At 57.6% G+C, this 12858-nt stretch overlaps 1 protein-coding gene across 5 annotated transcripts in view; it reads right to left on the reverse strand.

The window, feature by feature from the left end:
• Positions 1–12537, reverse strand: part of SLC6A6 (solute carrier family 6 member 6) — an 80138-nt gene extending 67601 nt beyond the window's left edge. The window contains exon 1 of one of the 5 annotated variants that reach the window (XR_015151905.1): positions 12214–12515. Coding sequence is in view for 1 of the 5 variants with exons in the window: in XM_086368773.1 (XP_086224899.1) it covers positions 12214–12502 (289 nt within the window). In the remaining 4 variants the exon portion in view is untranslated. Of the gene's footprint in view, positions 1–12213 lie in introns of all 5 variants that reach the window. The other 4 variants (XM_086368774.1, XM_086368775.1, XM_086368773.1 and 1 more) reach the window with 4 other exon arrangements.
• Between the last annotated feature and the right edge of the window lie 321 nt (positions 12538–12858).

Below are 12858 nucleotides of genomic sequence, written 5' to 3' on the forward strand. Positions count from 1 at the left end.
AGCTGGGTTCCAGCAGTCTATGGGGCCCCCGTCCCCGCAGGCTCACACGGCCACCCGCTGTCCTGGACGCTGGGCGTAGGAAGGCTGAGTCAGTTATTTATCGAGTATCGACTACATGGGAGGCAGTGTTGGAGGCCCTGGGAGCCCAGTAGTGAATAAGACAGCTGAGGGCCTCGCTCTCTTGGAGCCTGGAATCCAGTGGCGGAGGCTTCCTCCTCTGGGTGGACACGTGGCTCTGTGAACTCTGGGTGGATTAGTAATGTCTGCAGTGGGTGCAGGCGGTGGAAACGGCATGGATGTTATCCAGGACCACGCCCAGGGAAGAGACACAAAGAGGGTGAGGAAGCTAGCATGTTCAGTGCACAATTACAGGTGCAGTGCTCAAGGAACCAGACACGGGGGAGGAAAATTTGGTCCAAAATGAGACCTTAGCAGGTACATGAGGCCGGCCCAGCTCGGAGAAGAGGGAAAAATGGCACCAAGTCCCTTTGCATCAAGCTAGCGTGCAGGCACCTGGACCCCTTTTTCTGGGGCTATTCCCCGCATCTGTTCTCCCTGGAGACCACCCCCGCTCCTCTCAGCCCACGGGGTTCTGGGTGGGCTAAGCCCATCTCCTACTTCCAGGGGTGGGCATGCGAGCTGGACTGAGCCCATCAGAGGGCTGTCATGACTGGCTCCAGGACAGGCACGTGACCAAGACTGGAGACTGAGAAGGATGACAGGCACTTGTGTGCAAAATCCTGGGAAAAAAGGAAAGCTCTCTCTAGGCTGAGGTGGCTCTGCTGGGGGTGGGGGTGGGTAACACGCTGTATAGCTGGGGGCACCCCAGGGAGAGTGGGGCCACCAGAGGAGCGACACGGAGCACAGGAACAAGAAAGAAACGGGGCCCCGAGACCTCTCTCAGCACCTCGATCCAGCCACACCTGAAGTGCGACTCTGGGCTCTTCCCTTAACGGAGTCAGAATATGTTTGAACTGATTCCTGCCACTTGCAGCCCTAGGACCCCAGACCCCATCTGCCTTGAATCTGCAGTGTGAGTTTATGCATGTCCCTTTCTCTCTCTGCCACCCGGGCCATCAGAAAAGGGAGCCACAGAGGAAATGACGTCTGAGGTCCCCTGGCAGCCTTGGTACTCTAGCCAGTTGCAGAGGTTAGAACTGACCCTCCCCCACCCCTGGATACTTGGCTGGAGATGGAGAAATCAGCCCTTCTCCTGAGTGAAGCCTGGAGGGTTTGTTAAAACCCAGAGGACTGGGCACTCCCGCCAGGGTCTGAGTCAGCAGGGCTGGGGTGGAGATGCTTGGGGCAGGGTCCCAGGTTCTGCATTCTAACAGGCTCCCCTCGAAATTCAGATTGCTCCCGCCAGTGACCACATTTCGAGGACCCAGACCCTAAATCTATTCCACTCTTCCCAGTTGTTTGGGGCAGGTGCCCAGCGCAAAAGTGAAGGCCCAGCCAGGTGGGAGAACATAGCCCTTCAGTCCCCAAAGCAGACCCCCAGTTAAGGAAAAGCGCCCTTGCGACTATGAGGAGAGGCCAGCCTTTAAACAACACACCGGGTCTCAGCTTCGGCCTGTCCCACTGCTGACCCTTCCAGCCAGCTCTCCACCCGGGGATTTATCTAAACAGCGGGGAGGCAGGCCCCACGCTGGTCTGCCAGGAGCTGTGAGCACCCCGTCTCCAGCTTCTCCCCCTACCAGGCCACACGCCAGCACCCCATCCCGCGCAGCCTAGCTGGCCTTGGCTCTCCCTGACTTACATCCGACTTGGCTGCCTTGAAAAGCCTCCTGGGGCTTTTGGACTAGGGACACCGTTCAACAGAAAACGGCTTCCCCGCTAACCGCCTTTCCAAGGTGGCACTGGCCCAGAGGGCCTGGCCTGGCTCACAGCTCCCAGCTTCGGGACCTCGGGCAAGTTACCTGCGCTCTCTGGGGCCTGCGCTTTCCATCTGCAAAGGGGAAGGAAGCTGCCTCTGGTGATTAGGGAGACGGATTCTCATAAGGTTCAGGACCTGGCTTACAGAGCATGCCCACCCCACCCACCCCAGACCAGCAGCCTTGCCAGCACCCGGGAGCTGGTGAGAAATGCAGATTCTCAGGCCCCACCTTCATCCTCCTGCCAGGGAAGGGGCGTTCTAACAAGATCCCAAGTGAAGCCTCCGCCTTCCGGGTCTGAGCGTTGGCACAGGGCTCAGCTACCACCCCCGGTTGTTGCAACATCCCAGGGCAGAGGCGACAACCCCCAGAGGCCTGGGGGACAGTGGGCAGGGGTCAGAGGTCATGAAAGGGTAAGCAAGGGGAGAAAAATCCTCCAGGTTCTCCCAGCCTCCCAACGAACGACAAGCCCCTGGATGGCTCAGGAGAGGGGAGGGGACATGAGGCTTAGCGAGTGGACCACTGGCCTTAACTCATGGTTCAGCCTAGGTAATAAAACAGCAACAACATTCCAGGTCTCAGCGTGGGGGCTTTCAGCAGAGGCTGGTTGTCTGGTCCTCTCTGCAGGTTGAACCTTTTACATTTAAGGAGGCGGATCAGCCTCAGTCAGAGCAGAGGTTGGCAGGGGGGCTGCCCTGAGAGGTGCCCACTGCAGCCAGGCCCAGCCCTGCCCCCTGGGCCCATGGAGCGGGGCCCAGGTGGAAGTGGGCAGGTGGGTGGGGGTGGCTGGATTCCTCCAGTTCCAGCCTTGAAACACCCCCTTGAAAGCACGAAGGGGCCCCTGAAAGGGCTGGGGGTTCCTCTACCCTTTCCACCCTGTCAGCCTGCTGAAGGAATCCAGCAGGAAGGCTCCCACCCGCCTGGGATCCACCAGCAGCTGGACTATACCTAAGAAGGGGTGGTGGGCTGGGCAGGCTTCAGAGTCCCAGGGGTGTGCTGGGTGAGGCGGAGGGGCTCTTCAGAGAAACTGAGCCGCCAGAGGTAATAAAAACATATCCACCTTGAAAAAAAATACTGGCTCGATTTTATAAAACCAAGTGGACAACTTAAAATACGCGGGCGGCCCAGAGCTGCCCCTTGGAGACTATTTTGCAGTGACTTCAGCAATACGTGAACTGTGAACTTCCTGATGTTCAAGCTGGATTTGGAAAAGGCAGAGGAACCAGAGATCAAATTGCCAACATCTGCTGGATCATGGAAAAAGCAAGAGTTCCAAAAAAACATCTATTTCTGCTTTATTGACTATGCCAAAGCCTTTGACTGTGTGGATCACAATGAACTGTGGAAAATTCTGAAAGAGATGGGAATACCTGACCACCTGACCTGCCTCTTGAGAAATCTGTGTGCAGGTCAGGAAGCAACAGTTAGAACTGGACATGGAACAACAGACTGGTTCCAGATAGGAAAAGGAGTACGTCAAGGCTGTATAATGTCACCCTGCTTATTTAACTTATATGCAGAGTACATCATGAGAAACGCTGGACTGGAAGAAGCACAAGCTGGAATCAAGATTGCCGGGAGAAATATCAATCACCTCAGAAATGCAGATGACACCACCCTTATGGCAGAAAGTGAAGAGGAACTCAAAAGCTTCTTGATGAAAGTGAAAGTGGAGAGTGAAAAAGTTGGCTTAAAGCTCAACATTCAGAAAATGAAGATCATGGCATCCGGTCCCATCACTTCATGGGAAATAGATGGGGAAACAGTGGAAACAGTGTCAGACTTTATTTTTTTGGACTCCAAAATCACTGCAAGATGGTGACTGCAGCATGAAATTAAAAGACGCTTACTCCTTGGAAGGAAAGTTATGACCAACCTAGATAGCATATTCAAAAGCAGAGACATTACTTTGCCAACAAAGGTCCATCTAGTCAAGGCTATGGTTTTTCCTGTGGTCATGTATGGATGTGAGAGTTGCACTGTGAAGAAGGCTGAGCGCGGAAGAATTGATGCTTTTGAACTGTGGTGTTGGAGAAGACTCTTGAGAGTCCCTTGGATTGCAAGGAGATCCAACCAGTCCAGTCTGAAGGAGATCAGCCCTGGGATTTCTTTGGAAGGAATGATGCTAAAGCTGAAACTCCAGTACTTTGGCCACCTCATGTGAAGAGTTGACTCATTGGAAAAGACCCTGATGCTGGGAGGGATTGGGGGCAGGAGGAGAAGGGGACGACAGAGGATGAGATGGCTGGATGGCATCACTGACTCGATGGACGTGAGTCTGAGTGAACTCCGGCAGTTGGTGATGGACAGGGAGGCCTGGCGTGCTGCGATTCATGGGGTCGCAAAGAGTCGGACACGACTGAGTGACTGAACTGAACTGTACCCTTTTCTTCAGGCCTAGGATGCAATCTTTGCAAACTCACCACTTCTACCGATGAGAAGTGGAAGCAGCAACAAATTCTGCTCAGTCCTCACTGACAGAGGCTGGAAGGGCAGGTCTTTTTTTTTTTTTTTTTTTTTTTTTAAGATTCATTCTAAGCTATATTCTTCTACCAAGAATACTGAGGGTTGATTTCCTTTAGGATTGACTGGTTTGATCTCTTCGCTGTCCAACGGACTCTCAAGACTGATGCTGAAGCTGAAGCTCCAATACTTTGGCCACCTGATGCGAAGAGCCAACTCGTTGGAAGAGACCCTGATGCTGGGAAAGATTGAGGGCAGGAGGAGAAGGGGACGACAGAGGATGAGATGGCTGGATGGCATCACTCCATCCAGTGGACTCAGTGGACGTGAGTTTGAGCAAGCTCCCGGAGACAGTGAAGGACAGGGAAGCCTGGTGGGCTGCAGTCCATGGGGTTGCAAAGAGTCGGACACGACTTAGCAACTGAACACTAACATACCTTCTATCAATGATGGAATAAAAACCCACTTTCTTCCCCCAAGGAAGAGTTTTTCATTAAAGACCTGTTCGACAGCTCTGAACAGAGCATCTCTGAACTCTAACTCCCGGATCAGGTGGCCCCTTGTAGAGCAAGGGCTCGGACATGCTGAAAACCGACGGGACCACAGCTGAATCCTTAAAGGGGGCCCCAGAGGCCCATCACCCCTATGCTGATGGTGTGTGCTCCCCAACAGAAAGAAAAAGGGTCCTTCCCAGCTTCACTCAGCAGGCATTTCCCTTGGAAGTGACGCTTCCTTACAGGTTAGGACCAGAGAGGGGGAAGGGCTTGCCTAGGTCACACAGCAAGCCAGGGCCAAGGGCTCCCAAACCCTGATGCCGTGGTGCCCTTTAACAAGTCCTTTAACTCTTGTGGTCAGCCCCATGAGGGCTCGAGCTGGTCTGCCCTGTCCACCTGCCACATGCCTGGGGCCCAGGACAGGGTCTGGAACTAACATTTGTTGGAGGGATGTATGGAGATGGGTGGATGTAATTTCCAAGGACCTACTCAGACGGTCAAACTGCAGGCTCTTATTTCAGGACAAAGGGACTCAGGCAGCACGGATGGCCACTGCGGCCTGCCATGCCCTCGGCCAGGTGACTGGACAAAAGGCAAGACCTCACAGGTCTGGGTTCCAGGCAGAGAAGAGGTCCTCCGGGGCTCAGAGGAAGGCGAGATTAAGCCCACCTGGATGCAGATCATCTCTGGGGGGGCTTATGATGTGCCAGCATCATTAAGGGGCTGCAAGAAGCCTTCATGAAGCAGGCGGCCTCAAGCTGGCCTGGGGGAGTGGGACTTAGGAGGGAAGGAAGGAAGGAAGGGGCTTTGGGGTTGAGGTATGGGGTGGGCTGAGAGCTGGAGGCTGGGCCTAGGAGCAGAAACCAGCCGGATCATAGGGCGGGGCGCTGAGATGTGGGAGCAGGAGAGAATATGCCCTGGGTGGGAGCCAGATCAGGTGAGGCCCTGAACACCAGGCTGGGGAGTTTGGACCTGATTTCACGAAGCATTAGGGAGCCCCTGCCGGCTTGGGAGCCAGACAGTGACGAGCTGCTGAGAGCCAACACCCCCATTTCCCAGCCCCCTCTTTCCTGGCAACCCCACAAACGAAAGCGAAGCCCAGGAGGCATGAGGCTGGGTGAGCAGGCTGTGGTCTTGGGCTGGGATAGCATTCGCCCCGAGAGAAGTCACCAGGTGCCATCGGGTAACAGAACGGCTGTTCTGAAGACCAAGGCCTGAGTCCACCACCAGGCACGAGCGGCCCTGGGTCTCCAGGTGCTGACTGGCCCTGGGGCGGAAGGGCAGAGCCTTTAAGACCGCCCCCTTCCTGAGCCCTGCCCCAAAGGAGCATGACTCGGCTGAAACCCAAGGCCAGCCGCACCCTGCACCCCCAGCGGGCAGCAGCACCCTGGCGGTGTTAAGGACTTTCTGCGCGAACCCCGCTGCAGCTCTTCCGTCCTGTATGGAGGGGAGAGTGGTGGGAAGGGGAAGACTCGCAGAATGTCCCCACCAGGGAGCCCGCAGAGACGTGGTCCCAGCCTCTGCTCAGGGAGGGCGGGCTGAGGGCCGAGCTGGTGAGGGGGGCGGGCAGAACCACAAGTTTGTGAACAAGGGTCTCTTGTCGATGGAGCCTTCCTTCAGACCTCAGTCTCCCCATCCATTAAATGGGTGGGTGGGGTCCGCTTAACTCCGTGACCCCAAAGTCTGCACACCCCCAGCCACCTTCCCTAGCGTTCCCTGCCCCTGGCGTGATGCCCTGGGATTGTTCATTAACTCCTTCCTGATACAGATCTTCTTTCCCCAGACTGGGAGCGCCTTCAGCCCAGGGGCTGGTCTATCCACCATCCCTCCCTCTGGCTTTTGTCCTAGGCCAGAAGCCTTGAAGACGCTCAGTGAAAAAAGCACATGCAGCAGGAGGAGGAGGGGCAGAGACACTGGTTGTCCTTCTGGTACCAACTGTGTGGTGGGCGAGAAGGCTCTTTTCTGAGGGTGGATGAAGTCTTCCAGAAGATGGAGGTGAGAACCCCCGAGTCAGGCACAGGGCTTAAACGCAGGAAGGGATTTAAGAGACCCGTCGGGGCTGAATAAGCATCGGTTCCGGCCCTCGGCGGCTTCTCTGCCCACTTTCAGGGTAAGTTCCAAGCCGTCGGGTGGGGGCATTTCATTCATTGAGCTGGCGGCTCTCGGGGTGAATAAGACAGGCCAGGCTCAGTCGATGACTCCCAAATGCAGACTAGCTGTTCAGAATGGCTGGGAGACCTGTACGTTCTGACGAACGTCGGCTCCACAGCGGTCTGCTCTTTGAACAGTGAAACTGGCAGAACTGAGAACAGGATGACGCCCCTGTCGTTAACAACAAAACAGAACCACAGCTCGCTCGCTGGACAGATCCTAACGAACCCTGGGTCCAAGGGGAAACCAGAACTGAAATGAAAACTGATCTAAAAGGGAATTAGAAGGAATACATGTCCATCTAGACATCTGAGGGGTAGAGCCAAAGCTGCATGCAGAGGGCAACGTGTACTCTTAAAGGCCTCACTGTTACTATAGGAAGGGGCAGACGGCAGGGACGAGAGAACAGAATGTCAGCCAGACGCACAGGCTGAAGCCCAGACTGCGCTTCTTAAAAAATCCTCTTCAAGAACCACTTTTACTTGGTACAGTGTTGTATTGCTTGAGGTCTACTGTTTCTGTAATTAAAAGCCACTCTTGACAGTTTCTCATAAAGTTAACAAATATCTACCCTATGCCCCAGCCGCTCCACTCTTAGAGAAATGAAAATATATGCCCACAAAGAGACTTGTACACAAGGGCCCATAAAAGCTTCATTCATAACCACCCCAGACTGGAGACAAGCCAAAGGTCCATCCACAGGAGAGTGGACACAGCAAACCGAGGGGCGTCCACCCATCCGTCCACTCCTCAGCAATCAAAGGAACCAACCACTGACACCCTCAACAGCGTGGATGGATCTTAAATCATCCAGCGGAAAGGAGCCAGACACAGAAGGGTATGTACCATATAAATCCACCCAGTTCTAGGCCTGGCAAACCTAACGGTGATAGAAATCAGAAACAGGTTGTCTCTGGGAGCAGGAGGGCACAAGTCCACTTGCCAGGGGAGCTGCAAACGTTCTCCAGCTTGACCTGAATGGTGGCTACACAGGTGTAGCGATCCGACAAGACTCAACAAACTGTAACAGAATCTTTGCATTTCACTGAATGCAAATCATATCTCGATTTTAATATATTTTTTTAAACAGTCACAGTTGAAAACTTGGAAACATACCGATGCCCAGGCTCCATCCCCTGGGGATTTGGGTCCTGTAAGTCCAAGCCTGGGAACCGGAATGTGTACCAAGTCACTCAGGTTAATTCTGCTACCAGACTCCGGTTGGGGTGACCTGCCCCCACTGCCTGCACACCCCCTCCCCTTTGCTTATGTTGGGTGAGTTCTCATCTGCAAGTCGGTGTTTAGAGACAGAAGAGCAATTTCCATCCTCTCTGCCCTCTCCCTGCCCCCCCACCCCTGCCCCTCAGCCGTGGTCTCCAAACGAAGCCTCTGAGCAGGTGAGGTGGGCAGGGACGCCCTGATCCACGCCTTGTCCAGGGCAGATGCACTCCAGCTCAGGCGCCAGGGCTACCTGCTCTGGGGAGGCCAGAGGCACGGTTAATGGCCTGTGTATCTGTTAAACAGCATGTCCGGGCCTTCACCCCGTGTTTACAAGAGCTCAGGGCAAGATTCGCTGGCATGGAAAATGCTTTTATGCCCTGACGAGCAGTAGCCTGGCCGCCTTGGATCCCGGACCTCTGCCTGGTCCCCCCACTCCCCGTGAGGGCCTCCTGCCCCCTCAGGTTGACCTGGCTTCTACGCCGCTGCCCCTAAACCCGGCCTGATGCTATTTCTATCTCCACGGCCCATGTGCCCAGTGCTCCACCACCTGGTTCCTACTCCTCTCTCCAGCTGGGTCCCCTGCGAGGCTTGTTCGACACACAAGCTTGTCTACTGCCTGCGCCATGCCTCTGCGCCCGCTATGCCCCCCTGCCTGGAATGCCAGCCCGCCCTGTCCCTCTGCCAGCTCCAGCATCACCTCCTCTGAGAAGCTGGAACGTCTCCTGCCTACACCCTTGGCATCTCACACCCAGTGAGAGCAGTCACGGGCGGCGGGGTCACCAGGGGCAGTCATCCTGCCAAGCTCCCTCCCTCTCTTTGGGCTGCGAACTCTTCGAAGGCCAATATTCTACTCCAAATCCAGAGCCCGGTGAGAACAGACCAGAGCAAAGAAATGAGGCACGTTTAAGAAAAAAAAAAGAGCTCCCACTCACACTTGAAAGCATCCCCCCCGCCCCCCGCCGGGAATTTCCGCACACAAGGCTCCTCCCCAGAGAACCTGTAAGTTCACTTTGGCAGAGATAAGTTGGCCATCACGGAGGAGCGAGACGTGACCCTGAAGACCCTCATTGATGACCTTTGGCAGAGGTCAGGAGGCAGCCCACACCCGCCCACTGACCCTGGGGTTCCGACCCTCACTGATGACCTTTGGCAGAGGTCGGGAGGCAGCCCACACCCGCCCGCTGACCCTGGGGTTCCGACCCTCACTGATGACCTTTGGCAGAGGTCGGGAGGCAGCCCACACCCGCCCGCTGACCCTGGGGTTCCGACCCTCACTGATGACCTTTGGCAGAGGTCGGGAGGCAGCCCACACCCGCCCGCTGACCCTGGGGTTCCGACCCTCACTGATGACCTTTGGCAGAGGTCGGGAGGCAGCCCACACCCGCCCGCTGACCCTGGGGTTCCAAGGCCAGCCTGAATTCCCACTCAGACCCCTCCCAGCTATAGCCTGGCTGCACCCCAGGTGTCCTCAGTCATTTATTTTCCAGCTCTTTCCTGTATACAGGAACGTGCTAAATGACTTGCGAGTGTCTTATCATTTCGGGACCTTTGGAAAGACCTTCAGATAAAGCCTGACAGGGTCCTGAATCCCTTGACAAGCTGACAGGTGGAGAGTGAGCCAACACCACCCTCAGAGCCTGCCAGCGGGGGTGGAGGGGCAGGGGGTGCTGACACTGGGGTAGGCAGGGCCCCCGGAGAGGCACAGAGAAGGCCGAATGAGTGACTAGGGGCAGAATCAAGGTGCTGAGGGGCCCACACACTCGCCCTCCAACCCTGGGGACCTTTGTCCTTCATGCTCCCCAGGTGCTGGTACAATTACAACTCTGCAGTGACGAAAGCTCCGCAGAGCCCAGACTCAAGGCTGGCTGAGGCAACGCTCCTGAAGCCTGACCCTGGTGCTGTCCAATCGAGGCCAAGTCCTCTGGGTAGCCCTCAGTTTGCCCATCTGTAAAATGGGCGCTACCCGCTCACCGGGGCCTGCCAACTACACAGCTGGTGCCGGGTCTCCCGAGGGTGAGATGGGCAGGACGGGGCAGGGCAGGGCGCCCGCAGCTGCACCACAGGTCGTCCAAGGGCAGCCCCAGAGGACACGAGCCCGAGGCTGCGCCTTGGCCCTTGCCCACACCACAGTGACCCGGGACCTCGTGACACCCTCTAATCGGCAGCTCCGAAGCCGAGCCCGGCTTTACAGCTTACCACAGGCTTATTCAGCCTCATCTCCCTCAATCCCCTCAAGGACGCCGTGAGGCTGGCTTGGCGTCCTTGCTGCCTGGACTGCGAAGCTGAGGTTCAGAGTGGACAGGGGAAATCACCCAAGGTCATCTGCCAGCTAAGACAGAGGCGCAGTCCTTGGTCTTGGCTCCCTGGGGACAAGCTCCTGCCTCTCATTCTCCAATAACCCCTTAACCAGTTTACTCCACCCATTTTACAGATGAGAAAACTGAGGCCCCCCCAAAAGGCTGCCCAAGGTCAACGGGGGCAGGGGTTGCTGAGCCAGGCCCAAGACCTCCAGCCAGTTCCCTACTCTTACCCTATGGGGGGTTCTCCTCCAGGGCCCGCCAGCCCCTCCATGCCATTCTGATGGAATTCCTCCCCCACTGCACCCCCCATAGCACCCCGCTCGCCGTGTGCCCACCCCACACTCCCCGGATGCCTCCCTGGTCGAGAGGGAGGCAGGCGGTTGCTAAGCGCTCACCACCCGCTCGCTCTCATAAAAATAAACTCCTTCTGGCTGGGATTCTCTGGATGAGATTCCCCTCCTTTCCAGCCAAGAAAAAATTAAAAAGAAATTAAAAAAAGATCTCCCCCATGACATTTATTTGAATGGCAGCAGTACCAAAGCAGGGGCCAATTCTCCCAAGTCCAAGGGAGCCACGCACCACTCAACCTCAGCCCCAAGACCCTCTGTTCAAGTGGCCGGGCAGTTACTGAGCTGATTTATTTCCCCAGGCAGGAAACGGGGGCCAGGGCTACCTCCCAAGCCTCTGGGGCTGGTCCTGGGGGAGGCCAGGATCTGGCAGAGCCTGAGCAGTGACCAAAATAGCCCGGCCCAGCACACACCTCCCTCCAAGTGCCCGGGAGGGCAGCCCACAGGTTCCCCTCTGGTCCAGGACGAAGCCTCAGCCGCCGGCGGAGGCCCCTGCGAGCCTCTCTCTGACTTCCCCAGGTGGGAGGGGGACCAGAGCCTCCAGTGCAAAAGAGGAACCCCCAGCAGGAAGGGAGAGATCTCGAGAAGGATGTGTCTCACTGTCCCTGCCGGCTGTCCCTGGGGGCCTCCGTCCTGCCGCTCCAGGTGGCTGGATGTTGGCACTGCCACCTGCCCGCCGCACCCTCAGAGCCGCGCCGCCCTGTCACCTCCACCTGCTCAGCTCTGCCCTGGAGAACCAGCTCTGGGCGCTTGGTCCTTCAGGCACCCGGGGACACTCCCTCAGGTACAGTAGAGGACACGCGAGTGTCCGCAACGGGGAGCCAGAGACAGAAGCCCCACTTGGGGACACACACGTGCACAGACAGGTAATCGGAGATACAGTCACACACACACACACACAGAGGTTCACACAGATGCACTCCAGGCGGCACAAGGGCACGCATCCCAAGACACGGACACACAGGTATCACAGACACACACACCAGAACCTCACACGCACTGCCCAGAGCACAGAACAGCAGACACACACGGGGACACCCGAGTGCTGGGAGAAACAGCCACCCCTAGAAACACACAGACACCCCGGGGACACGGAGATATCTGCAGACCCCCAGTGAGATGGAGACACCGGAACACACACACACACACACTCGCACACACACACACCTGGCTCCTTGCTCGAGATGCCCCAGCCCTTTCGCCAGGGGAACAATAACAGCCCCGCTGGGGGACGGAGCGAACGACCCTCCGTCCCGCCCTTGGTGGAACTGGGGGCCCCCCGGGGCGGGGAGGAGGTTGGGGCTGGCGGGGGCGCGGGGACTAGGCGGGGGCTCCGCGCGCCCGGCTCCGTCTCCCTCGGTACCTGGGGCGGCCACGGCGCTGCGCTCAACCGCGCTCGGTTCCGCGCGCCGAGGGACTGCCCGCCGGCGCGATCTCTGGCCCGCGGGGTCCGCGCTTCGGGCTCCCTCTCGGCGGGGCTCGACCTCAGAGCTCGCGGTCCTTGGGGCTCGGCGCTGACTAGTGAGCCGGGCTGCGGCCAGGACCCGGAGCTCGGCGCTGGTGGCGGCGCGGAGGAAGCAGTAATTTATAAGCGGCTTCTTCCTGACCTCGCGTGTCTGTTGTCTGAGCAGGCAGCTCTCAGCATCACCCATCCTGCTGGGTGGAAAAATACCAGCTTGGCCGGGCCGGGGGCGGGGCCCGGGGGCGGGCCCGGGGCGGGTCTGGGGCGCCGGCCACGCCCCCACGGGGGACACGCGCGCGCGCTCACTCTCTCACACACACACACACACGCACAGGCACACACCGCACACGCACGCGCGCTGGGGCTCGGACACAAAGAGCCCCGGGCTCGCCGAGCGCGCGCACTCGTGCGGCGGGCGAGCGCTCGGTCCCCGCTGCCCCAAGTGGCACGCGCCTTTCGAGGCACCCAGTTACCGCCTGGCGCCAAGGAGGGCGGGGCGGGGGTGCGGGTTGGAGGGCCAAGAAGGGGGGTCTTCAGCCCCCTCCT

This window comes from Bos grunniens, chromosome 22 (genome assembly GCF_055505025.1).
Source record: "Bos grunniens cultivar Pamir isolate PY7600 chromosome 22, Bosgru_T2T1.0, whole genome shotgun sequence".
In the NCBI taxonomy this organism is placed as follows: domain Eukaryota; kingdom Metazoa; phylum Chordata; class Mammalia; order Artiodactyla; family Bovidae; genus Bos; species Bos grunniens.